General features: G+C 36.9%; 1 protein-coding gene across 1 annotated transcript in view; it reads left to right on the forward strand.

The window, feature by feature from the left end:
- Nucleotides 1-26,459, forward strand: part of NAA25 (N-alpha-acetyltransferase 25, NatB auxiliary subunit) — a 64,723-nt gene extending 38,264 nt beyond the window's left edge. Inside the window, exons 14-24 of the mRNA XM_052654598.1 lie at nucleotides 3,546-3,726; nucleotides 4,381-4,480; nucleotides 9,036-9,187; nucleotides 9,715-9,840; nucleotides 12,139-12,382; nucleotides 13,052-13,175; nucleotides 14,324-14,389; nucleotides 16,228-16,325; nucleotides 17,476-17,586; nucleotides 21,900-22,046; nucleotides 24,098-26,459. Of these exons, the coding sequence (XP_052510558.1) occupies nucleotides 3,546-3,726; nucleotides 4,381-4,480; nucleotides 9,036-9,187; nucleotides 9,715-9,840; nucleotides 12,139-12,382; nucleotides 13,052-13,175; nucleotides 14,324-14,389; nucleotides 16,228-16,325; nucleotides 17,476-17,586; nucleotides 21,900-22,046; nucleotides 24,098-24,220 (1,472 nt within the window). The 3' untranslated portion in view covers nucleotides 24,221-26,459. The remainder of the gene's footprint in view (nucleotides 1-3,545; nucleotides 3,727-4,380; nucleotides 4,481-9,035; nucleotides 9,188-9,714; nucleotides 9,841-12,138; nucleotides 12,383-13,051; nucleotides 13,176-14,323; nucleotides 14,390-16,227; nucleotides 16,326-17,475; nucleotides 17,587-21,899; nucleotides 22,047-24,097) is intronic.
- The last annotated feature ends 218 nt before the right edge of the window (nucleotides 26,460-26,677 follow it).

The raw sequence follows: 26,677 nt of genomic DNA on the forward strand, positions 1-26,677 counted from the left end.
TTGAAGAATTTTCCATAGTGTATTGTGATCCACACAGTCAAAGGCTTTGGCATAGTCAATAAAGCAGAAATAGATGTCTTTCTATAACTCTTGCTTTTTCCATGATCCAGCAGATGTTGGCAATTTGATCTCTGGTTCCTCTGCCTTTTCTAAAACCAGCTTGAACATCAGAAAGTTCAAGGTTCATGTATCGCTGAAGCCTGGCTTGGAGAATTTTGAGCATTACTTTACTAGTGTGTGAGATGAGTGCAATTGTGCGGTAGTTTAAGCATTCTTTGGCATTGCCTTTCTTTGGGATTGGATGAAAACTGACCTTTTCCAGTCCTGTGGCCACTGCTGAGTTTTCCAGATTTGCTGGCATATTGATTGCAGCACTTTCACAGCATCATCTTTTAGGATTTGAAATAGCTCAACTGGAATGCCATCACCTCCACAAGCTTTGTCCGTAGTGATGCTTTCTAAGGCCCACTTGACTTCACATTCCAGGATGTCTGGCTCTAGGTGAGTGATCACACCATTGTGATTATCTTGGTGGTGAAGATCTTTTTTGTACAGTTCTTCTGTGTATTCTTGCCACCTCTTCTTAATATCTTCTGCTTCTATTAGGTCCATAGCATTTCTGTCCTTTATTGAGCCCATCTGAGCATGTTTTAAACCTTGTTAACAATACAGTTAAGGTTGTTACAGTTTTACAAATGAGGGAAATACGGAGCAGAGAAATAAAGAAGGTAGGTTGTCCTAAAATCATAAAGTGCAAATACATGGAAAGTTACAGATATTATAGATGCAAGGTTTCTTTCTTACTGTTTTTTAGGATTTTCATTTTATTCTTTTTTCTTTTTTTGGTTTCTTGAAGTCAACAGAAGTAATGCTGAATGTTCCAGTTGTAGACATAGTGATTGTTCAAGGTGGAGCTGATAAAAATTAGAAATGTTATAGAGGGACTTCCCTGGTGGCCCAGTGGCTAAGACTCCACGTTCCCAATGCAGGGGACCTGGGTTTGATCCCTGGTCAAGGAACTAGATCCCACACGCCGCAACTAGAAGATCCTACATATCATAACCGATACCAAAGATCCTGCATATCGCAACTAAGACCTGGCACGGTCAAATACATAAATAGATTAAAAAACAAAAGAAATGTACAGAAAATTGGGAGGATGTCTAGATAGACTGATTTGAATGTGAAAGGATTAAGAAGAGCACTTTAAGATTAAATTGATGATGCTCTCAAACACTTATTCAGGGACTTCCCTGGTGGTCCAGTGATTAAGACTTCACCTAATGTAGGGGATGCAGGTTGGATTCCTAGTCAGGGAGCTAAGATACCACATACATGGGACCAAATAAACTAAAATATAAAAACAGAAGCAATATTGTAACAAACTCAATAAAGACTTTATGATTCTGCTACAGGAATGAAATGAGGCATGAAGGATATAATTTTTCCCCCTCTCTATTTTTACTGGGATATAATAGATAAGTTACATTATGTTAGTTTAAGGTATATTATATGATAATGTGTTGCAAAATGATTACCACAGTGAGTTTAGTTACAGTTCATCCCCTCCCATAGCTACTCCCCTTGTGATGAGCATCTGCTCTCTTCAGTTCAGTTCAGTTCAGTCGCTCAGTCGTGTCTGACTCTTCGCGACCCCATGAATCGCAGCATGCCAGGCCTCCCTGTCCATCACCAACTCCCGGAGTTCACCCAAACTCACGTCCATCGAGTCAGTGATGCCATCCAGCCATTTGATTCTCTGTTGTCCCCTTCTCCTGCCCCCAATCCCTCCCAGCATCAGAGTCTTTTCCAAGGAGTCAACTCTTCGCATGAGGTGGCCGAAGAACTGGAGTTTCAGCTTTAGCATCATTCCTTCCAAAGAACACCCAGGACTGATCTTGTTAACTGTAGTCACCATGCTATACATTATATCCTCAGAACAATGTATTTTATATCTTTTTGTTATATTATAAAAATTAATTAGAAAAATTTTGTCCCCAAGATCCTCATCAACCCTTGATGTTCTTTGATTTGGTGAAGAATTTGCATAGAGTTGTAGTTATATTCTAAATTTTGCAAAATGAAATAGGTTGATAAATGTCTTCATAATGTTGGGTGTAATAGTTCAGAAGTGTGCTATTTACTTTCAAATTTTGTTTCCATTTAAAAGAGATTATTAAAAAAAAGAAGTTAAAAAAAATTCTTAATGGTTATCCTTGAATAACATTGGACTTAAAAAATTTATCTGTAATTGTACAACTGTCTCTTCTGCTCAGTTCTGAACTTGTTGAAGCCAGCAACCACCTATGAGTCTCTGGGTCTTATATCTAGTGTTACTGCAGAGTTCAGGTTACTGAGTGTTGAATTAAATAAAATTACAATTGTGAAGACCAGTGAGCCACATGAGAAAACACAAAATTGGATGTATGCAGTGATTACTACTGTGTAAAAGTAATTATAGTTCAAAAGCAATACATTAATCATAGTGGTAGTTTGAGTAGATCTTGGGCAGTTTACATAGTTTGGGTAGGATTATAGATGATATTTATTTAAAACCCCAATTTTTGGTTATATTTTATTTCTTTTCTCTTGGGAAAAAAGCATATAAGTTACAATCTCAGAAGCTCAGTGCTTGAAGCTTTCCATTTTAGACATTTTTTTCCTAAACAAAAGTAAATGGAAAATGGTATATTTTAATCTCAGTTTTCTAGCTTCCTAAAGATACTAACATTTTTGCATATTTCCTTCTCTGTTTGTGAATGCTTTATATACTTGAGATGAACTCTTCATACTCATTTGAATTCTGTATTTTTTACTGGTCATTACTGTTTGTTTTTTTTTTTGCTATTAAAAATTCCTTGTTAATGTCAAATGGCTGTATGATATTTCCCTGTGTGGGTATAGCTATAGTTTACTGTTCCTGTCTTATTAGTACAGTGGATGTTCTTGTATGTAAAACTTTATCTGCATTTCATATTATTTTCTTTAGATAATTTCATAAAAGAGAAATTACTTACCCATTAAGAATATTGATGTGTGTAACTTTTTGAATTTTGGTAGTCCAGAAAAAGTGTATCATTTTAGTTTAATTATTAGAGGGCAATTTTTTTTTCAAATATTATTTGACAGTAGAGTTACATGTGGAAGAAAAATGTCTAGAGAAAGCATCTGTCTGGGGTTTTATAGAGAAAACCCTGTACTGGGAAGGTTGGTGGATTCCAGTTCTCCTTCAAAGTCCATCTCTTCTCAGAATCTATGATTCTGTGAGATTCCAAACTTCTCTTTAAGACCCAGCAAGTTAAAGTTGCATCGTTTTTGCAGATCTTAGCTCAGTTAAGAACTGAGATAACTATTGAGGGACTGTCTATTCAGGGAAATTCCCTATTTTGCTTTCAGGTTTGTATCTAAAATTTGTTCTATGCCACCCAGCCTAATCCTTAAAATAGTTAGTGGAGGGGATGATATTACTAAGTTTTTGTTTTTTATTTTTGAGAACCCTCATTTGCTGTCAAAAACTGGATAATGCTATTATATTTTGGTTCTAGGTGATGAGACCGCTGTGTGGCAGGCCCTGACTTTGTTGGAAGAGGGACTAACTCACAGCCCTTCCAATGCTCAATTCAAATTGCTGCTTGTTCGAATCTACTGTATGCTGGGGGCGTTTGAACCAGTGGTGGATCTGTACTCCAGCCTTGATGCTAAGCATATCCAGCATGACACCATTGGGTTGGTAGTATATACTCTGAATAATGAGCAGCCCAGCAGGGTGGAGTCCTCATACATGGAACTCCAGTATTTTAATTTTAGCAGAAACGTTGTTCCTGTGTTATGTTTTGTAGATTAAATAATCGCCTGTTATGTATGACCCATTGCAAAGCAGATTTTTATATCTTTCAGCATTTTGTGGTAATTTTAAATTTGTACAATTTAGAAATGGTTAAAAAATTTTTTCCTCAGTTTCAAAAGAACAGTTAACGTACTTTGAACTCTTTTTCCTTAGCACACATTGTTTTGAAGTCTACTTCTGCCTTGCAGTTGAGTTTGAGACTTCTACATTATGCATTGATCTCAGAGATCCTTTGACTTTGTATTTTGATTGTTCTTTGTCGTGAATCAAGGGTATTTTCTCTATGTCCCATAGAGCTGTTTTAGGAAGACAGCATTGTATAAAACTGAATTAACTTTTCTGTTTTTTTTTTTAAAATTTGATTCTGTGAATTACATCATTTCTTTGGCACAGTTTTTTAAACTTTTCTTATGCCTAGCTATTTGCATAATTTGGAGTGTAGTATTTGATACTAGAGGTGGGTAGTAATTTGAAGTGCAGTATTTGATACTAGAGCTGGATGGGTGTAACATTTTTTTTTCCTTTCGACCTAGTTATCTTTTGACCCGATACGCCGGATCCCTAGGTCAGTATGCTGCTGCGTCCCAATCGTGTAACTTCGCACTCAGGTTTTTCCACTCCAACCAGAAAGATGTAAGTGAAAACAACATTTCTTTTTTTTTTTTTAATGTGGTCTTGGTCCAGTGAATGCACATGATCCAGAGAGCATCTTCTTCAAGTCACAGATGCACACATGAGGGCACACCATTGTACTTGCCAGCGCCTTAGGCCATACCTTCCTGGCCGAAGGCTGGTAGGCAGAGGTAGAGAGTTATCTGTGGTTGTTTAATAGAATCCTTGCAAGTGCATTTAAAAACTGGTTATTAACAGAATAGGAAGTGCCTATTAGGTCTGTCTTTTAATCTCTAAGAGACTTTCTAAGGGTATAAGAAATAGCCCATAAGAGTTTATAGCCTGGGATGCCAAATATGATTTTATAATAGCATTTGTTCTCTATTTTATGGATTTCTGAAGTTTATGGCAACTGTACTCATTATCACAGAGAGTACACTTACCTTTTCTTCAGTTATAAAATTGACCATTTGAAGGACATTTTAAGAAACTTAAGTCAATAATTTGTATTTTAAAGTGACAATAAATAAGATAGAGTTTTTATGTGCCATAATGAAAGGATGGGATTTGCACCATATTTTTCACTGCAAGCAGATGTTGTCTCCACTTGTCAGTTAAGCAGAAGCTTTTGTGGGAAAGCCATATGGTCTCTACTAAGTCGAAGTATGCAGAACCACTCAGGAACATACGTGGAGAAAAGACACGCCTCAGCAGTGGCCACTACCTGCTTGCTTCTCGTGTGCTTCTAAGACTCACCAGCTGGAATCTGGCCATGCCTGGTGTCTGCCCACAGTGTTCCATTTTCATGGTCTAATAGCAACGAAGAAACAGCAACAAGGAAGCTGGTTTCTGAGGTTCTTCTTGGCCAACACTCATGAAGATTTTTTTTTTAAAGCCCTTTTGTAACTATGACTGCCACACCTGGTTATCTTTCATCCTTCATGTGTATATTAAACAGGAAGCGGGCATAGGACAGAAGCATTTCTAACCACTGGAATACAGGTTTGTTGCTCTCAGCTTGTGATAATTAAATTCTGCCACACTTCAAGGCATGGCCTAGAGGGCAGGTGTAGCACAGAGTGGCAATCTTTGCATCATCAGTTGACTTTTAAGCTCTGTCCCTCTTCCCCATGACTCCACTTCCCAACAGTGATTGTGTCTGTTCAGATCTCATTCTGTGCCCTAACTTCTGATTGGGGAGAGACAGAAGTAGGCACCTGCATTTAAATATATTGTTCAGAAGCTGCTGACCTAGCTTTAGGGTCAGAATGGCATCTCTAGGACCTTGGTTCTAAAATCTCCTAGCATGAGTGGGCAGTCAAATTATAAATCTGCGAGTTTTCACTTGTATTCAGATGTCTGTGCTTGCCATTCTCTGTTTCACTACCTGAGGAAAAACTCCGAAGAAGAGTATATTTCAAATCTCATTCTGACTCTCATTACTGTGTTTCTAAGGGAAAGGTTAAGTAAACATTTGATATCCTGAAGAATCCTTTTCAAAGTTTTGTTTCTCAAATAGCTTTGATGTGGGAGTGGGGGGTTAATTAAGGGATTAATCCAAGTCTGGAGTTTGGTTTTTGTCCAGTTTTCAAACATCCAGCATTCTAGAGGAACTATATTTGTTCATGAATTGGTCAATAAAGGCACATTATTTTATGCTAATAAAAATTAAGCTTTAATATTTTCCCCCACAAAATACATTTTACCTGAAGAAATGTTCTGAAAACAATATACTCACACATAAAACAACCCAACTGAAAGTACTGTAATAGGGAAAGGAGATCTCCAGGAGTGATTTGAGAGAGCACGTTGTCCTCAGTGGCTTTTGGTATCTTTGTTTGGTATTTTGCCGATGGTCATGTGTGGCAGGAGTGACTAATTCACCTGAATGTATGAGATGCTGAAGATGATAAAAGTAAAGCATTTATGAATCTGGGACTAGAACTCTACTTGAAATTTATTTGTATTACTACTAACTACGGAAAACAGCTATTTAATCACATTAAAGTATATAACTGAGGGGGAGGAGAAGGTGACGGCTAGGTCCTGGGGCTTAAAGCAAGGCACGATACAGCAAGGCAAACACCTTAAACTGTACTGCCTAGGCCAAGTCCCAGAATAGGAAAATGGAGACTGTGGTGTGGACTGTTCCCTTTAGGAGTCTGAAGTTAAGAAAGGTCATGGTTGTAGTGTTGTACTGTCTGTGTTAAACCTCCTGACAGTATTAGAAATACCTCTCTGGAAAGCTAAAGCTCTGTGTTCTACATCTTTTGTGCTCAGTAGTTTTTGGCATCCCCAGATGATTTTTTGCTTGAGTGACTGATACATTTCAGTTCCCAGTTTGTTCTTTGAAAGAACACCTGCTCCTTAAAATCCTGGAAGATCTGCTTTGTAAGGCTTTGTGCTGTTTGATTGAAAGTTCTATTTGGAAATCTACATAGGGATTTTCTTTTTGGAAAGGTCATTGTCTGCCGTCATCTTATTTGGAGTAGATTTTTATAATACAAGAATTAAGAGCTTATATTCACATATCTCCAGAAGTAACGTACATGTTCATACTTTAAAAAAATTGCCTTTAAAAGTCTCTGTTTTAGGTATTCACAAAGATCATCATTCAGGGATTTAATGTCCATGTATTAATATTCTACTAATTTTCACAGTGACCAGGGTTCATTTCAGGCATCCATATGGGATCCAAATAGCCTCATTGGTGCATAAATGAATAGAAATGGGTATGGACAACATTCTGTGATATTCAGAAGTCTTTAAAGTACCCGTGGCTTCCAGTTTTGCCTGCAGTTCCAATAAGGCCTTATTGCTTCAAAGTGTAGTACTTCCTCAGTCTTTGTCCTGTTGGTAGCTGCCCAGGCCCTTTCCTAGCTCTGCAGGGATACTACACTGCAGTATTAAAGGAGGACTATCTCAAAAACAGAAGCCAGAGAACTCTGATTACGCTTAGTTAGTTAAAGGACTGCATTCCCTTTTTGTGGCCTCTTATTCTCTTGCCTTTTTTTTTTTTAAGTGGTATTCCATGGCCCACTCAGGAATTAAAAACTTCCTTTGTACTCGGTAAGGCTGAGTTCTTTCCTTTAATCAGAGTGTATTTTGCAACTGTAATTAATAAATTTGATTGGAATCGCCAAAATAAAATCTCTGTCCTGATTAGTCTCTGGATCATATGTTCCTAACCAGCTGCCTTTCCCCTCCCAGCCCCCTCCCCCCAAACTATAAGGTCCTATTGCAAGGGCTGATGTTAAACCTGGCTTTTCCAAGCCAGGAGGCCATTGGATAGGCATATGTGTTTAGGGTATCCTGGCCTCTCCTTGATTGGGCGTATCACTGTCAATCAGGCTAGAAGATACACTTGAGCTTTTTCAGATAGTCCTTCTTTAAACCTGCAGGATCACAAGTAATCTTTTTAATTTTCTTGTGTCCGTCCGTCTTTAATTTCTCCAGATACTGCAGGCAAACAGCTCGCCGAGGTGTCCCATGGGGGTTTAAAAGCCGCATCGAATGCAGTTGAATTAGCGCCCGTGGCGCAATCCCGCGGCCTGAAATGAACCCTGCGAGGCTGTGTATCAGAGGGTATGTTGTTGACTATTGGCCTATTTTCCTATTGGGCAAATTACTCGGTCATAATGGAGATGGGGACAGAACTGACTGAGGCTGTGCAAAAAGACTAGCTTTTCTGTGAAGGATCTTTGGGGCAGACATCAGCTTTGAGCTTAATACTTTCCTTAGCCCGAAAGGGTGCTCTTCTGACTTCTGATCCTGATGGCAAAGGCCCATACCCACGAAGTTCTTCCCTGAGATTTCCTTCTGTTGTGCCAGAATTTCTGTTTAGTATTCTTTATCTTGCCTCTGTTCATGTTTCATCTGATTATATGTATTAATCTAATTAAAGTACATGTGTTGAGTGTTCCCTTTATTTACCTGTTTATGGCATTTCTAGCATAGTAGTTTGGATGGACTGGTAACTTGGTTTTTGAATTTTCTGTCTTCAGAATGGATTATGACATGAATTTTTTTAGGTCTTTTGTTTGAATTCTATCTTGATGCAATGCACGTATATCCTGTGTTTATTCAGAAGTAAACAAAACCAAGAGGCAGCCTGTCATTTTTTCTGAAGGAGAGTACTTTTTACTTCTGATGGTAGTGGGATGGTTATATTATACTGGTGTTTTGGTATAAAAGAAAGTATATCTTAGATGCAGAAAAATATGGAGTAACATTCCTTCCACTATGGCACTAATCAAAATTTCGACTGATGTGTATAACAAAACTTTCAGTCCTGTTTAAATGAAAGGCACAACTCCTAGGAGGAAGTCTGTGTGGTGGTAGCAGTGGCTAAGTATTATTAGTAATAATACTAGTGAAGAAGACATTTGACTCCAGTATATGATAGAAGAAAAATTACATTTTTAAAAGCTGGTATTCTGCTTGGTGACCAAAAACTTTCAAGATTAGTTTCAACATCTTAATGTTAGTTTGAGTGTTTTGTTTTGTCTTGCAAGGTTTGTCTTCATTGACTGACATGTGAAATATTTATACCAAGGTGATGTCTTTCCTCCCCCAGACCTCAGAATATATTATTCAAGCTTACAAATATGGTGCATTTGAGAAGATCCCAGAGTTTATCGCTTTTAGGAACAGGCTGAATAATTCCCTTCATTTTGCACAAGTCCGTACTGAGCGGATGTTGTTAGACCTTCTACTTGAAGCAAATATGTAAGTATTGCATGAGAACTAGTAAGGGACTAAGGGATTAGATCAGATGCTGAGAGCCATTAATGGGCTCATGGGTGTCATTAGTGGGCTTAAGCTAAAGAAAAATGAGGCGGTGGGAGTAGGAGGGAAAAGGGAAGTAAGGAGAAAGTGCCTGTCATGGGAAGTGATCGAGTATTGTCAGCACCATCCCAGGTTCCACACAGAAGCCAGCTGGACCGTGGTCATTGTCCCTGGTCCATGTTGTGTTTACAAAGTTCCCCATACCCCACAGACATGAGATTTTGGGAGTTAACGCTGATGAGTTTTATTTTGGTTGGGCTTTCAGATGCCTTTCTCTAGCTGTGTAGCAGGCCAGTATGATCAATGCTTGGTTCTGTTTCGTGTTATATAAGCTTTTACTTCTTAATAGTAAAGCCTTCCTTTCTTCACCCTTTCCTTTTCTTTCTAGTAAAACAAAGTCCTGGCTAGTATGTTTTCATGACTATTTTACTATTGAATAATACTTAAATAAAATTTCTATATCCCAGATCAACCAGCTTAGCAGAAAGTATAAAGTCAATGAATCTTCGGCCAGAAGAAGATGACATTCCATGGGAAGCCTTGCGAGACAACAGAGACTTAAATGTTTTCTTTAGCTGGGATCCAAAAGACAGGTAACTGGAATTTAACCCCAAGAAATTTATTTTTAAAGAATAAGGATGATGTTAATGTATGGCAGAAACCACTATAATATTGTAAAGTAATTAGCCTCCAATTAAAATAAATAAAAACACAAAAACAAAAAACGAGGTGCCAATATTCCCTATGAATACAGATGTAAAAACACTCAATAAAATATTAGCAAGCTAAATCCAAAAAAAATAGAATTAGGATGAATTTAAGAGTTATATGTATATAAATATATATAATTATGTCATACAATAACATGTATATATAATATACAAATATATATTAATATATTTTAATATATATAAAATGTCATACAATAACTATAAAATATGAATATTAATATATTTTAATATATAAAATATATACAATATATAATATATTATTTAAATATATATAATACATACATATATATAATTATGTCATACAATAACATGTATATTGTAGGGATCAGAAAATACAGGTAAGCCAAAGGAAGAAAATAAACCTCACCCCTATGTTGAAATTACTGGCTAATCTAAAAGTTCCTCTTTCACACCATAACATGAAAACAAGTTATAGATGGATTAAAGATTTTATGTTAAAACTTAGAAATTCTAGAAGAAAATATAAAAAATATTTTTAAAAAGTTGAGAAAGCCTTCCTTAGCATTGTATCAGATCTGGAAACGAAGGATTTGACCCCTGTAAATATTAACTTGCTATATAGAAGTAAATTTGTTAACAGGTTCTAGAGGTATCTGGTAAATTATTAACTTTCTTCATATATATTAATGTCCTTCACATATACAGAGAACTCAATAAATCAGTAAGAAGCAGATAACTGAAAAAACAAGTGGAACAAAGGGTTTAACAGGAATTTCAAAGAAATGCCCTTTATATCTATATTTGTATTTTAACCTATCAGACAAAGATTTAACCTATTGGATAAAAAAAGATTAATCTTTGTTCTCAGCAAGGTTATGGGAGAATGACTATTGTGCATTTACATGGCAGTAAAACTTTATATAACTTTCCTATAGGGAATTTTAGTGATACATATCAAGATTGAAAAGACTGTGTACCAGCTTGTGGCTCAGCTGGTAAAAAATTCACCTGCAATGTGGGAGACCTGGGTTTGATCCCTGGGTTGGGAAGATCCCCTGCAGAAGGAAAAGGCTACCCACTCCAGTATTCTGGCCTGGAGAATTCCATGGACTGTGTTGCAAGATACGACTGAGTGACTTTCACTTTCACTTCTAGGAAAGTGGAAACTAAGAAGTTGCAGAGACATGTGCATGAGGTAGTTCTGAATATGCTGTGATTCAGTGACTTGCCAGGACTCTTGGGATTCTGCATGTAGTTGGACTCACAGCTAAGGTCTTTTGTAACAAAAGGAACCAGCAAGGGAAAGAGATTCAGGTGGTCTGTGGAGAACCCTGTGCACAGACTTCCAGTGTTCTCTCCCTCCTGTGAAGGAACACGCTGGGCATGCTCCTTTCTTGAGCAGCGGAAAATGAAGTAACGTGTGTGCAGTATTTCTGCCCAGAGAAGCCCGTTAACAACTTGGGTGCCCTAGGTTTTTATCAACTGGTTATGTAGGCACCCACTGTGTAGCATGTACCAACATTTCAGACTCCCAGAAGGAAAGCGCTGTTCACCCTAAACCACATGATTGTGTAAACAGTCTAGGCACAGTGAGCCACTGATTATTTAGGGAATGGTTGGCACACTAGGTTCCCAGACCTCAGCCAGGGACCAACCACTGCAAGCAGGCCTTTCTTAATAAAGATAATAGCCCCAGGCTTACTATGTTAACTCTTTTTTGTACACACTGTCATAAAAAGATGCAGTTTACAAAACAGTATAAACACTACTGTGAACCCATTTCATTTGTTTAAAATATATAAATATTTGTAGTTCATTTTTTGTACATCTATATTGTAAAAGTATGAAAAGATCTATTCCAAGCATGTTAATATTTTGGATTCTTAGGCTATTGGGGCCCATTTTCCTGCCATTTTTTAGTATTTTTTATATCGGTGTTGTTTGAATTTTTTATATTATCTATTTTATCATCAGAAAAACCAGTCTCATGTAAGGGGAAAATGGCTTGTTAGATAGGTTATCTTTCCATTTTATGGATACCAAGGTGGTGACTTGGACTGTTTTGGTTTGTCCAAGATCGTTCAGCTATTAAATGAAAGCTGGGATCGTTCAAAGTCATCTTGACTAATGAAAGTGAACCTTAAAAGATTTAAAGTTGACATGAATAAATTGGATGGTTTGGGAATGTTTCTTTTTAAGGGATGTTTCTGAAGAACATAAGAAACTTTCCCTGGAGGAGGAGACAATGTGGTTAAGAATCCGTTCCTTAACGTTGAGGCTAATCAGTGGACTTCCGAGTCTTAACCACTCTGTCGGGCCCAAGAACTCAGAGAAGACCACTGAGAATGGAGTGTCCTCCCGGATTGACATTCTCCGTTTGCTCCTTCAACAGCTGGAGGTGGCCCTGGAGACGGGAAAGCGGTTTATTGAGAAGGACATTCAGGTATCATCAGTGTTTATTTACAATCAAAGCTGCAAAAATCTGTGACTGTCTTTTTGAAAATATGAGTTGGGGTTGGGCGAGTAGTAAAGTGGGGCTTCCCAGGTGGCGCTAGTGGTAAAGAACCCGCCTGCCAATGCAGGAGACACAAGAGACACAGGTTTGATCCCTGGGTCGGGAAGACCCCCTGGAAGAGGGCATGGCAACCCACTCCAGTATTCTTGCCTGGAGAATCCCATGGACAGAGGAGCCTGGTGGGCTACAGTCCATGGGGTTGCAAAGAATTGGACACAACTAAAGTGACTTAACACTTACGCATGAGTATTAAAGAACAGAATTTTGTCCCAGTTTATGGCATCTACAGGAAAAAGATAAAACTTTTTAAACTTAGTGAATTGCAAAGGCTTCCTCAGTATCCAACTTGGATAGTGAGGAAAAGCAGAATAGTTTTTTTTGTGATGATTAACTTTTAATACCTACCAAGAAATTAATGCAGTGTTTTTGTTTTCATCATAATGATTTGGTTATTATTAGCTTGCAGATAAAAGCTTTGTGATTTAATCATGGAGATAGATTTTTATACAGCAGTTACTGTTCCTTGTTTTCTCATTTTGTGTTTTATGAATTGAAATTTCAGTGGATTTAAAGAACATCACTTTTTCTCCTTTCCAGTACCCTTTCCTTGGTCCTGTACCTACCAGAATGGCTGGATTCTTTAATTCTGGCTGTTCTCAGTGTCAGACCAGCTCTTTTTATCTTGTTAGCGATATTTATGAGCTGGACATCAATGGTTTCGGTAAGTGTGTACTTGCATGTATATTTACGGCATCTTTGTCACTGAAAACTTAGTGAATGCAACAAAATATCTATCACCTCACATATTTGGAAAAGTTTGACAGAGGTGGAAGCTGGGAGCTGTTCTGGAATGTCGGGTTTGATATACAAGAAAATCCAGTAACAGTTTATAAGAAAATCGATTAACCGTTTACAAGTAATGTTCTAGAAATTTAAGTTTGTTCCATATTTTATTTTCTCTACCCCCTTTTCTCCCCTCCCCCACTTTCCCTGGTTAGGCACCTCTAAATACCAGTCAATCCCTTTCCTACCTTTTTAAGTCCGTTCCATATTTAAAATCATTTTTTAGGCCCAAAAGTTGAAGAAATCCTTGGTTTGTTGAAATATCGTTGGATTTCAAATTGAATTCTTTTAATTCACTCATTTATTTAAGAAATTTTTTTAATTCAAAGTATCATTGATTTATAATGTTAATTTCTGGTGTACAACAGAGTAATTCAGTTATATCTGTATATATTTTCATATTCTTTTCTATTAGGGTTTATGATAAGATATAGTTGCCTGTGCTATACAGTCGGACCTTGTCATTTATCCATTTTATAAATAGTAGTTTGTATCTGCTGATCCCAAACTCCTATTTTATCCCTCCTCCACTCCCTTTCTTCTTTGATAATCATTAGTTGTCTATGTCTGTGAGTCTATTTCTGTTTTATAAATAGGTTCATTTGTATCAGATTGAAATTTTTACTTAAAAATGAAGGCCTAAACTTTGTAGAGAAGCATATTTTTTTCCCCTAAGCTGTCAACCCAGTGAGAATCACAAATGTCTTATAGATCATGTATTTTTCTGTTTTATTTTTCCCAAGTCATAAGGCTTGTTGATTCTGTCATTTAATGTATTTGAAACACATAAATTTTTAGTCCTCCTAGAGAATTTTAGATAGTGCTTTTGGCGGAAAGGTGATTAACACTTTTCTTTTCCTTTTCTCCTTCCTTTTCCTGTCCTTCATCTTTCTCTCAGTAATGGAATTTAAGTGCCTGTGGGTCTTAAAAGAAAATGTCCTTGCCTATGCTTTCAGGTGTTGGTTTTGCTTCTTTATCTTAATTTAAAAAATAAATTGAAAGTTTTTCATTGTTTGTCAATTGTAGAGGATACAGTGGAGATCCAGGAGCGAGTAGAGAATAGCCTTAAGTCTTTACTAGAACAATTAAAAGGTAAGTGTTCCAACTGTGGATTCCCATATTGTATCTGACTGTCTGACAGCAGCTCATTTTTTAATAGAAACTTGAAAGAGATTTTGAAAAATAATAATGTACACTTTTGGTATTTTTATTTATTTATTTATTTATTTTAATTTTTATTTTTACTTTATCTTACTTTACAGTACTGTATTGGTTTTGCCATACATTGACATGAATCCGCCACGGGTGTACATGAGTTCCCGATCCTGAACCCCCCTCCCACCTCCCACCCCATATCATCTCTCTGGATCATCCCCGTGCACCAGCCCCAAGCATCCTATATCCAACATAGACTGGCGATTCGTTTCTTACATGATAGTATACATGTTTCAATGCCATTCTCCCAAATCATCCCACCCTCTCCTTCTCCCTCAGAGTCCAAAATTGGTAGCTTTAAAGACTTGTTTCTATTTCCCTCCTATTCTAGTGGTTAAGACTACCTGCTTTCAATGCAGGGGATGTGGGTTCAGTCTCTGGTTGAGGAACTGAGATCCCGCATATGCATGGCATGGTCCAAAACAAAAAAAAACTAAAAAGTTTTGTTTACAAAAATAGTAGACACTTTTTGTAAAACAGTACAGTACACAAATGGGTGTGGTCTTTTCCCCTTTACCAGTCATATTCCCGCCGAGGTAAGTAGGTGCTGTTGACATTCTGCAGTCTGTATTTCTAGAAATGTGCACGGTCATACATATGCATATGGAAATACATAGTAGTGATTTTTTTTAAAAAAATATAGGGAAATGCATGCTTTTCTGGCTTTATTTTTTGTTATCTTGGACCTCTTACCATGTCAGTTATATCCACACCCCATTTGTTTTAAGAGCTGTATAATATTCCATAATATTGAATCCATGTACTGGTTTTATTTATATACCCTGAGTACATAATATATTATGTGTAACAATGCTGAAATAAATATCTTGGGACATAATTGTTTGGGTACTTATTTGAGTATTTCCTTGGGGTTAAATTCATAGTAATGAAATTGGTAAAGAACATAGGGCTTCCCAGGTAGCTCAGTGGTAAAGAATCCACCTGCAGGGCAGGCAGGTGACCCAGGAGACATGGATTCAATCCTTGGGTCCAGAAGATCTGCTGGAGAAGGAAATGGCAATCCAGTCCAGTAGCCTGGAAAATCGCATGAACAGAGGAGGCTGGGGGGCTACACCCCATGGGGTTGCAAAGCCAAGCAACTGAGCACATACATATGTGTTTCTTTTAACTCTCTTAAATACTTTTAAAAAGTATTATTTCATTATAGCTGATTTACAGCACTGTGTTAGTTTCATGTGTACAGCTTGAGATTGTTTTCCATTATAGGTTATTGTGCATTTTAAATTTAGAAAGGGCCTTTCTTTTCCAGAGCCTAAATAGTTTTTTATTTTGTTGCTCGAATGAAGCTGAAAATTAAAAGATGATCAAGATTATGAGAGTAAAACATGAAATTTGTTATGAAGGTGCATTTCTACCATGCACATTAGTCTTTCTGTTTATAATGACACAAATTCTTTAAATCACCCACTTGAATTCTTACTTTTATGTGAGTGCCCTATATATGGAAAGACATAGCTGGTGTTTAGACCCTAGAGTATAATTTATAAGTCTACTTTTTATCTTTTGAAGATAGTAGAGCTGTAGTCATGTGACTTTTTAAAGAGCTTAAAACAGATATTCTTTAGTGTTTGGTTCATTGGGGAGGGGGAGCTTTGTGTATTAAGTCTTTATATCTGCTTATTCTTGACTAGATTGTACAAAATAACACTGAAACAAAAGCTGAATAAAACCATAAAATATTTTTCCTTTTTCAGATGTCTTCAGTAAATGTAAAGGTGACCTCTTAGAAGTTAAAGACGGTAACTTGAAAACACATCCTACTCTTTTAGAAAATCTAGTCTTCTTGGTTGAGGTATGTTTTTGTTTTCATCCTAAAAAACTCAGTTTTCCTTGATTTCCTTGATTGTGTGGAGGATTAATTTTCAAAAATGAACAGGTAATAGGCACCTTATACCTATAATTTAACCCATCATCACCACCTTTTGTTAATTGAAAAGCAATTTCAGTTTTCTGAACTAAATCTTTCCAAGGATATCAGGAGAATTTAATTTATACTGCTAGGGTAAAACATTGAAATTTGCTTTACAGATCTCTAGAGAATCCTCAGATTCACTCTAAATCTAGCTCTATTCTGTTCATCCTCTTTTTTGACTCAACTATTAAGTAGTTTAAGTTAATTCTTGTTAAATTTTTAATTTGCTTTTTACATTTGTTGCTGCTCTTCACTAGTTGCTAAGATTCTGCATTATGAAGGAGAATCCAGGAGCTGATGTAGCAAAACTCTTTTTAGCCAGAGAGAAAAAGAGGAGAACCACAAACACTCATAGTCCATTATCTTTTTTCCTTTTGTTACATGTTTAATTACTTTCTTTTTCTATTAGTCTGTAAGCTTCCTGAGGACTGTGTTCTCTATTTTGGTGACTGGCACATTTCAAGTGTGTAAGAGATAATATGAGTGAATGAGAAATAATTGTGTGTGTGTGTGTGTGTATATATATATATATGTGTGTGTACATGAATATACTGTAAACTCCTAACAATACAAAGGAGAATAGGTGCTGACCAACTGGGGGAGAATTCTTCATACATAAGTTAAGGTTTGCACGTGAGGCAGTGTCTTATCTGGATAGAGAAGTGGGCGCGGAGAGGCATATTGTATGGAACCTTTGGATTCCATGCCTAAATTTGGACTTTTCAGTGAAAAGGATGTTAATAGATCCCTATTTCCTGCAAGGAGGTGAAAGAATATTGGACTGGGTAGAGGATTAGTTTAGAGCTGGGAGAGTGAGGAGAAGAGTAAAGGCAGTATTCTGAGGAGGAGGTGAAGAAGACGTGGATCACTGTGGTGACCGTACAATTAGAGTGGAGAGTTATAAGAGAAATTGAAGGGATTTACAAAGAGGAGCTGTTTGCATAGAATTGGTTTAGTCCATAGTCTTTGTTCCTGATAGGTATCTTGAGTGTAATCCTTATTGATGAATTTGCAATTTTTCTTCTTTCAGACTATTTCTATTATCCTTTGGGTGTCCAGTTACTGTGAGAGTGTCCTGCGACCATACAAATTAAATTTACAGAAAAAAAAGAAGAAGAAAAAAGAAACTAGTATCATCATGGTAATAACAGAGAAAACACAAGTAACAATTTGGCTGCACGCTGCTTTTTTTTTTCACTCTTTTCCTGCATTTTGTAAAGGATCTTAGGATCTTATATGCATTCATTTTCTCTCCCCAGCTTAAAAAAAAATTATACAGAAAAACTGAAAGACTACTATAACGACACCCAAACATCCATACCTAGATTCACCACTTATTAATGGTTGTCACATTTCTCTCTTGCCCTTTCTCTTTTCTAACATCCCCCACCCCCATTTGTTAAACCATTTGAAAGTATAGACTTTGTGATATTTAACTCACCAGGGTAAAAGAAAGACAGTCTCCTACAAAACCACGGTACTCAAGACATTTTCACACCCAAGATATTTAATATTGATACAATAATATGTTCACATTAACCTGTCCCCTGTTATCTCAGTTATGACTTTTATAGTCTTTTTCAGAATCCTAGAATTTTACTAAGGATTTGACACAGCTTTTAGTTGTCATTTGTCTGTACTCTTCTTTCATTGAAAGTACTTCCTTAGCTTTTTATGTTTGTCTTTGTCATTGAAGAGTCTAGCTAGATTTTTGGTAGAATATACCACAATCTGCTGCTGCTGCTGCTAAGTCGCTTCAGTCGTGTCCGACTCTTTGCGACCCCACAGACGGCAGCCCACCAGGCTCCCCCATCCCTGGGATTCTCCAGACAAGAACACTGGGGTGGGTTGCCATTTCCTTCTCCAATGCATGAAAGTGAAAAGTGAAAGTGAAGTCGCTCAGTCGTGTCCGACTCTTAGCGACCGCATGGACTGCAGCCCACCAGGCTCCTCTGTCCATGGGATTTTCCAGGCAAGAGTACTGGAATAGGGTGCCACTGTCTTCTCTCACAATCTGGATTTGGTTAATTGTTTCATTAGATTTAGATGCTGTGTCCATTTTAGCAGTTAAATCAGGAGGCACTAATGTTATGTCCCATTATTGATAATTTCAGATTTAATTATTTGATAAAGGAAGTATATGCCAGATTTCTTTATTATGAGTATGTCTTTCCTCTCTGTAATTAATCTGTGAATTGAGACTGTGAGTATCTTGTTCCCCAGAGCTTTTCACCCACTACTTTTAACATTCATTATTAGTGTGACTTGCATGGATCATTTATTACTTTGATGGTTCCAGAATGGTAATTTTTTAAAAATGTTACTAACCATTAATAATTTATTATCTGGCATTCTGTAAAATAGAGTTGTATATTTTTAATATCAACTATCTATTTTAGTATCACTGTGTACTCATTCTTTTAAAAATTTACCTTATAATCCGTTGTCATCATTTTCTTTTGGATGCCCACATTTGGCTAATGGTAGCCACTTTAGGCTGGTTCCTGTCCTTGAACACGTCCTCATTGGTTTTTGAGCCCTTACTTTCTGAAACCACAAAATGTTCTAAGCACTTTGTACTCACCCATTGAATTGAAATCATACGTTTTTTCCATTGAGCCCTGGTTCCTTTATGGGGAATAGCTGTTCAGAATACTAAGATCTAGTTGTTAGATGCATTAATTGCTATTGGGGTTTTATTGCTTCTAGTTACTGTCAGTGAAGAGAGACAGGACATTTATTTAGATACATACACACAGTTTTAAATAATTAATTCTTAATGATAACCTCCAGCTGTAGTCCAATATCACAGTCCTCTTCCTTCCATTCCTTCTCTCATTCCGTATTTGTAGCTTTCTTTTCAGAGTGAGAACAACAGTTCCCAACAGGATCAATATATTTATTCATTTGCTGTTTTACAGTAAACACTGTAAATAGTTTTGGAAATAGTACATTGGTTCCATTACCAGTTCCAGTAACAAACCCACTGAAGTTCAAATTTTTGCAGTTCTTTTTCGTCCTTAGAATATGTTCAATGAATGTAGTAGTTGAGGTACTCTATAAAAGCACTAGAGTTTAAAACTCGGATTATGTTATTAATGGGGTGTAGATAAGATTCATGTATTTCTGTTTGTATTCAACTTTGGAGTTTCCTCCCATCTTAATTGGTTAACTTTTGAATGTGTGAAACATTAACATAATTTGTATTCTTTTCATAAGGAAAGATGTTCAGGATATATTCTGCAATGACATGCTATTCATTAATGGGAGATTTTTGTTCATTGTAGCAATATAGTAACCATTGTCATTTGAAAATTTTGATGGTTTTATTAGTAATATTAATTTCCTGCACAGTTCAGTAACAATTCAGGAATTCTTTAGATTTGACACTTGTCCCTGGGTATTACCATTTATTTACTTCTCTCCTTCATTGTTCAAGATAATTTTAACAGATCATGAGTGCAGAGTTTGCAAGTATAGACCAGAGTTGCTCTGTTACTTTCTCTTCTGCAGAAAACCTACACTCCTAGTACTTGTCAAAATAGCTTTTGTTATTTGGATTTTGTGCGAGTTTTTGTAGATATTGCTTTTCTAATTTCCAAAAATGAGGATAGCCTTGTTTTTTCTGACTGTCCAAGTAACCTAAAGATATGAATAAAGAGAAGATCGCCCATTTTCCCACTCAACAGTGATAACCACTACGTACAAGCCAGAAATATAGAAACTTTCTATAGAACTTTCTATCAAAAGTTCTGAACTTGGCTATTTGTTTTGTTTTCACTTAATAAGGTATCTTGGACATCTTTTCATTTCAGCAAATATAGATGTATCTCATTACTTTTAATGCTTATGTGCCATCCTGTTTTATTCATATACCATAACTTATTCTCAATATTGGGTGTTTAGTTGGTTCTAATTTTCTTTTATTGTTTTATTTTTTAAAAAATTATTTTTGGTTGTGCTGGCTCCTCCTTGCTGTGCTCCAGCTTTTAGTGGCAGCAGGCAGGGGCTACTTTTCATTGTGGTGCACAGCCTTCTCATTGCAGTAGCTTCTCTTGCTGTGGAGCACAGGCTCTAGGCATAAGGACTTCAGTAATTGGGGCTTGCCAGCTTAGTTGCTCATGGCATGTGGAATCTTCCTGGATCAGGGATCGAACCCTTGTCGCCTGCATCGGTAGGTGGCTTCCTATCCACTCTACCACCAGGGAAGTCCTAATTTTCTCTTAATATTACAAATAGTACTGCTATTAAAATATGGACAAATATACAAGATGAATTTATAATATGATTTCCTTAGGCTATCTCTTATATCTGAAATTACTATGTATACAGGTTTCCCCCGCTACCAAGATACAGTATTCCTTTGAAACCTTTCATAAGCCCAAGTGGCATAAAGGAAAGAAGTAATTACCTTAAGACACATCTTGCTAATGGGATACACAGAACAGGTTGAGAGAAAGCACAGATGCTTACAGATAGAGTTCAGAGTATAGTTGATGTTGAGTATAGTTCCAGTGCTATTCTTGTTGCTCAGGGTGTGCACTACTTCTATAATAGCTTGCTGCAAATGCTTTTCACCTTCTTCCTGTTAAAGTGAAAATCTTCTTTGGATTTCTTTTGGTTAGCAAAAACAGGTACTAATGTAGGTCTTTCATAAAAGCTAAGTGGCATGAAGTGAACTTTCAAAAAGCCAGAGATACCTGTTCTTCTGTTTTTACATTCTCCAATGGTGTGGTATATCTTTACCCATTCGATAGGCAAACATTGATACTCCTGCCCGCTGCCAATTGGTGTTAAAAGAATTCTGTTGATGTTGCACCTTCAAAGAAAACTTCTTGAGTGAAAAGCTAGCTTTAGTAGTTGATTGGCTGGGTTTCTTGTGTTTGTCTGTTTTGTTTTGTTTTTTTTTAATTATACCATTACTGGGATTTTTTTTGTTTCCTTTTTTCCTTTTTTAAAGATTTATTATTTATGGCCGCACTGGGTCTTCACTGCTGTGCATGGGCTTTCTCTAGTAGCGGTGAGCATGGACCACTCTAGTGCAGTCCATGGGCTTCTCATTGCCAGTGGCTTCTCTCGTTGCCAAGCGTGAGCCCTAGGGCGTGTGGACTAGCAGTTGTGCCCCGCGGGCCCTGGAGCACAGGCTCAGTGGCTGTGGCCACGGGCCCAGGTGCTCTTTGGCATGTGGAATCTTCCTGGAGCAGGGATTGAACCCTTGTCCCCTGCATTGGCACGTGCATTCTTATCCACGATGCCACCAGGGAAGCTCTCTGGGATTTCTTCGATACATTTTCTGTTTCTGTCTTCGGCCAAGGTTTTCCTATTGTAGTGGTACTATTTTTTGCATTGATGTGTTTTGAGCTATTGACTCTTAACATAATTATGTGATATAAGCATTGAAGAAATATGTTTGATAATCTTTCAACTTCTTAAAAATCTTTTTTTTTTTTTTAGCCACCTGTTTTTACCAGTTTTCAAGACTATGTTACTGGGCTTCAGACTTTAATTTCCAATGTTGTGGATCATATTAAAGGACTTGAAACACATCTAATTGCACTTAAACTTGAAGAACTTATTTTAGAAGACACTTCTCTCTCGCTGGTAAGAGACTGTAGTTGATCTGCAGTAAGTTATATAGAGATAGTCGAGTGTTCTCACTTCTGTCACAGGGACAAGTTAGTTTTCAGTTCACCATTCTCTCCTTGTAGGACTTGAGATTAGAAGGCCCCTGGCACTAGTTTTTTATTGTGGTGGTGGGGTCTTCTCCCCGTCATCCCCTCATCCCTAACTCTTCCCTTTTATACATTTTTTGGGGTTGTTGTTTAACTGTGAAAACTACTGACAGATTGTTGAGGAGTGGAATTATTATTGTTCCTATTTTGAGCACCAGAGGAAACCAGACATACTTTTGAGAAATCCAGGGACAATCTCCTTGACTGAGAACTTTCCTGCTGCTGGATTGCCTGGTTTCTTTGCCAGCCCAGCAGTCATCACATAAAAAAGGAAAGATGCTGAACATCAGAAATAATTATGTCAATATTAGTTATGCCAGAGCAAGTCAGCCAATAAGGAAGTATGGAATCAAAGGAATTAGTTTTCTCCTGATCATTGTTTTTAGGCTGGTTTCTTAAAATTCTGCAAGGAAAATCCCTGTAAAGTCACTTTTTAAAATGTAGGTTCTTTTTAAAAAACAGATTTAATAGAACAAACAAATGGTGTCAGGTGAGTTAACATGCACCAGCCTGGAGTAGGTCTAGGATTTTGGAAGGTGCCACAAGGGCAGTTGTGGAGCCACCTGTTTCTAGATCGTTGTTCCAGTGATGTAACTCTGATCTTAGGGGAATGATTTTCTTGAGTAGTTTGTCTAACTTGAGCCTCTGCTGATGACTGAGCTCCCCCAGTAATATGAGGCAGCCACCATCCCAGCCCAAGAGCTCCACCCAGGCCCTTGGAGGGAAGGGAATGAATGGAATCTTGCTTGGCACACCAGCTTTAAAAGATTGTAAGCCCCTCTTTTGTAAAAAAACGTCAACATATTAGAGCTTTGAATAAACTGCTTACTATGGGAAAGGGCCCAGAGCATTTAACATTTCCAAAGATTGATTAAAGGAATCAGACAAGTGATGCCTAGAAGTTTGGTTTTAGCCAGTTAAGCTGTATATTCAACTGTTTTCCTATGTACTTTAGAATGAATATAGACTATATAGAATGAATATAGGTCATTAGAGGTACTAATTGATGAATTATTAATTTTTAGTATTTTTGTTTCCCTCTTTTTAAGCCTTACATTGTTTCAAAAAGTAAAATCTGTACATGGTGGGAAAAAAAAAATTTGAAGAGGAAAGAAAGACTATGTAGTACTGAATAAAATAGATTTGTGGACATACCTTTTAATGCATGTTTGGGTAATAAAGTGTGCTTATCTGGTTTCTTTTGGGCTTTAAAATACTGCCAAATTCACATAAAGTTAAACAGTTTTCAGCCAATCTTCTTTCCGTATTTAAACACTCCACCCATCCCCTTTATTTTTTGTGCTGTCTACCACAGGTCAAATGAGCAGCAAATATTTAACTCACATATTTGAGCAGCCTTAGGAAAACTTTGGTCTTTTTTAGTTGTTTGGCCTCTGGAATCTGTGGACTTTATTAAAATGGAGGGAAGTGTGTCAGTATTATAACTAAAAAAGATGATACTGGTAAATGTGATGCCTTTAGAAAGTGGCTGTGATAATGTCTAAATTAATAATAAATTTCTGCTTTTTTCCTGTTTCCTGATGACTAATAGTAAGAAATCTCAGTTTTTCTACTTTGTATAGCTCATCAGAAAATTGTAGTGACTTTATGGCCAAAATACTTAGTAATTATTTTTCTAACTTTTTTCCTTGATCAGAAATCTCAATTTTCTGACTTGACTAAGATTACTTGAAAGAATAGTAATGCTAGAGCAACAGGGTCTTAGTGAAAAGTCACATGGAGAAACAGACATCTGTGATGAGATTAGCCATCTTTGCATTTAATGAAATTGAAAATGACCCACTCCATTGTGATGGAGCTTCCGATGGAGTTAAGTGGTAATTTTAACTTACATGTGAAAAACTATAATCTGGGGGAATGCTTTCTGAGCAGGACCACTCATTCTTATTTCCTTTGTAGGAAGAGAGAAAATTTTCAAAGACTGTACAAGGGAAAGTGCAGAGCAGTTATCTGCACTCACTTCTGGAAATTGGGGAGCTGCTGAAAAAAAGACTTGAGACCACAAAGAAACTAAAAATTTAAAAGTTAGTGTGAACCACGGGCACTGATGATTCTACAACAGAAAATGACATCATCTTCCCAGGCAAAAACTACATCTGGTTGACCATCATTTTAAATCCAGAACTTCCTCATAAAATGCATGAAGGACTTTGATTGTGAATTAATTTTTTAGGTATTAAATGTATACAACTGATTAAATTATTGTATATAAACCAGAAGCAGGACCCTTGTCTGGGTTTGACCACTTTTTATACATGTTCATATGCATATGGCAGCCACAAGAGAACCCCACTTTTCTTCTTCCCTTCTATCACCAGAAACATCTGGTGGTTGGTGGTGGTGGTTGGGGGTGTCCTATAAAAGCAGCAATAGAAATTAAGCATAAAGCATTGAACTCAGAGCAGCTGAATGGCCCTACCGTTATAGCATTGGGTGTTTTGGTCTGGTCCTTGAGCCTTAGGAAGCAGGAAGCCAGTAGAAGGGGACCATGATTGGGAGCAGGCCCTCTTTCCAGTTGCTTAGCTCCCACAAAACCCAAGGTAGGTACTCAAAGGGCTTCCAATTAAATTTGGCGTAAGCACCTGCCACTGAAGGGCATCACTCAGATGACCACAGGCCCTCGTTTTTTGGCTTAATAATGCCAGTGGCCAAGACATCCCCATCCTGGCTCCTGCAAGAGTTAAATCAGACAGGCTTCTGTTAACTTACAGCTGTTTGGAGGGGAAAGTAGTGCAGACCACTTATAAGCCTGCTGAGGACTAGCTTGCTATCTTTTGTCTGTTTGGGAAAGACAGGAATCACTGTTTTAAAGAAGAGAGGTGTACATAATTTATGCAGGCAAGTCTAATACCAGTGTCATTGGTTTTGAGATACATATATATATATGTATATGCTTTTACATATATACGTATATTTTCAAGCATATATACATGTGTATATATGCTTGAAAATAAAGATTTAATAGTGTTTTTTAAGTGGGGGGTTTGGGAAGGAAGAAAGGAAAGAATGTATATTAATATGGATTTAATCTAGGTTTTAAGTTTTAGGCTGGCAAAAGAAACATTATCAGTTGGGTTTGAGGTTGCATTTACTTTTTTCAAACTTGAGAGTTATACCAGGATGGTGTTTAACCTTGTTCACCTGGAGCTCCCCAAGACTGTAGCTTTAGAGGTTGGTCTGACAGAAAACGTAAACATTGCTCTTGAAAATGTTACACATTTTATACAATTGCTTTGGTAATTTTTTTGTGTTGAAATCTGTGCTTTAGTCTTTGGTCTTTGTTATCCAAATACCATTAAAGTTAGTAATTCTGAAAAAGGAAAGAAATGAATTTGATGAGGAAATTCAAGTATCTAATGGAGGATTGGTCTTGAAGGCCTTCCAAGTTATCTCCAACTCACTTCTCCAGTGAAATGTGATACTTTTTTCTTTTAAAAGCAACCAGAAAAAGAGCTTAGAAAATCTCTTTATGCAAAGCAACTGCATTTTGTTTCCATCATTTGGACTTTAGATTCACAATTTGATAGGGTGATAACTGTCTCAACTTGCAAGGAAACTGTTTTGAAAATTACTGAATTACCTTTTCAAAATAAGACTTGTTGGAAATCTTAGTCCATCTAGTAATTTGAAAAAACTAGATTTGATGTTAATTGGTAGCCAGAGCTGTCATACCCCATCCCAAAAGGAAAGAACTGCTTTGAACAAGATGAATTAAAAATTGATTCCAAATCTAATAACATTTCACAAAACTATGGCCTATTTAGATGGAACTTTGTGTATGGGGGGGTGGGGCTATGTGTGTATGGCATGTGTTCTTGAAATGATGTTTCTCTGAATATCCAAAAATACTGTACATAGAAGTAGAAATGCTCTTTGAAACAAGTCTATCAACTGACCATGATCATTCTAGAATATGTGTGCTCAGTGAGCTGGCCTTGGTCCTCAGGGACAGTGTGTGACTCCAGTGGTCTGCCTACCTGTTTTCTTTCCTAGGGGCATCTGGGTCCTCTACTGGTTTTAGTGACAAACAATGTTACATTGGGGTTATGCTTCTTGGTTGCTTAACTGATTTCCCTACTAAATGTAGCATTTCAATTAGATCCAACCTCTTACATTTTGAGAGAATTGTAAAAAGAATGAAATTATGCAGAAATGGCCAATATCTTTTATTGATCTGTTCTTTTGGAAACTGTCATGCACTATAAATTGTGTACAGTTTAAAAAATATATATATATATATATATATTCTTACATGAGTAAAAAGCACCCTCTCCAGCAATTGTATGTCATTGGTATTTGAAGAGAATTCCCAAATAACTCATTGCTGCTGCTGCTGTTTTTACTTTGTTTGGGTTTTTTGTTTTTATTTTGTGTGGAAAATTGATATTTAAAAAAAAAGGAAAGGAGAAAAAAAAAGACTACTGTTTACAGACTGAAAAATTACTGCTTTTTATACTACTGAGATCCTAAGTTAAGACT

The sequence above is a fragment of the Budorcas taxicolor genome, chromosome 17 (genome assembly GCF_023091745.1).
Source record: "Budorcas taxicolor isolate Tak-1 chromosome 17, Takin1.1, whole genome shotgun sequence".
Lineage (NCBI taxonomy): Eukaryota > Metazoa > Chordata > Mammalia > Artiodactyla > Bovidae > Budorcas > Budorcas taxicolor.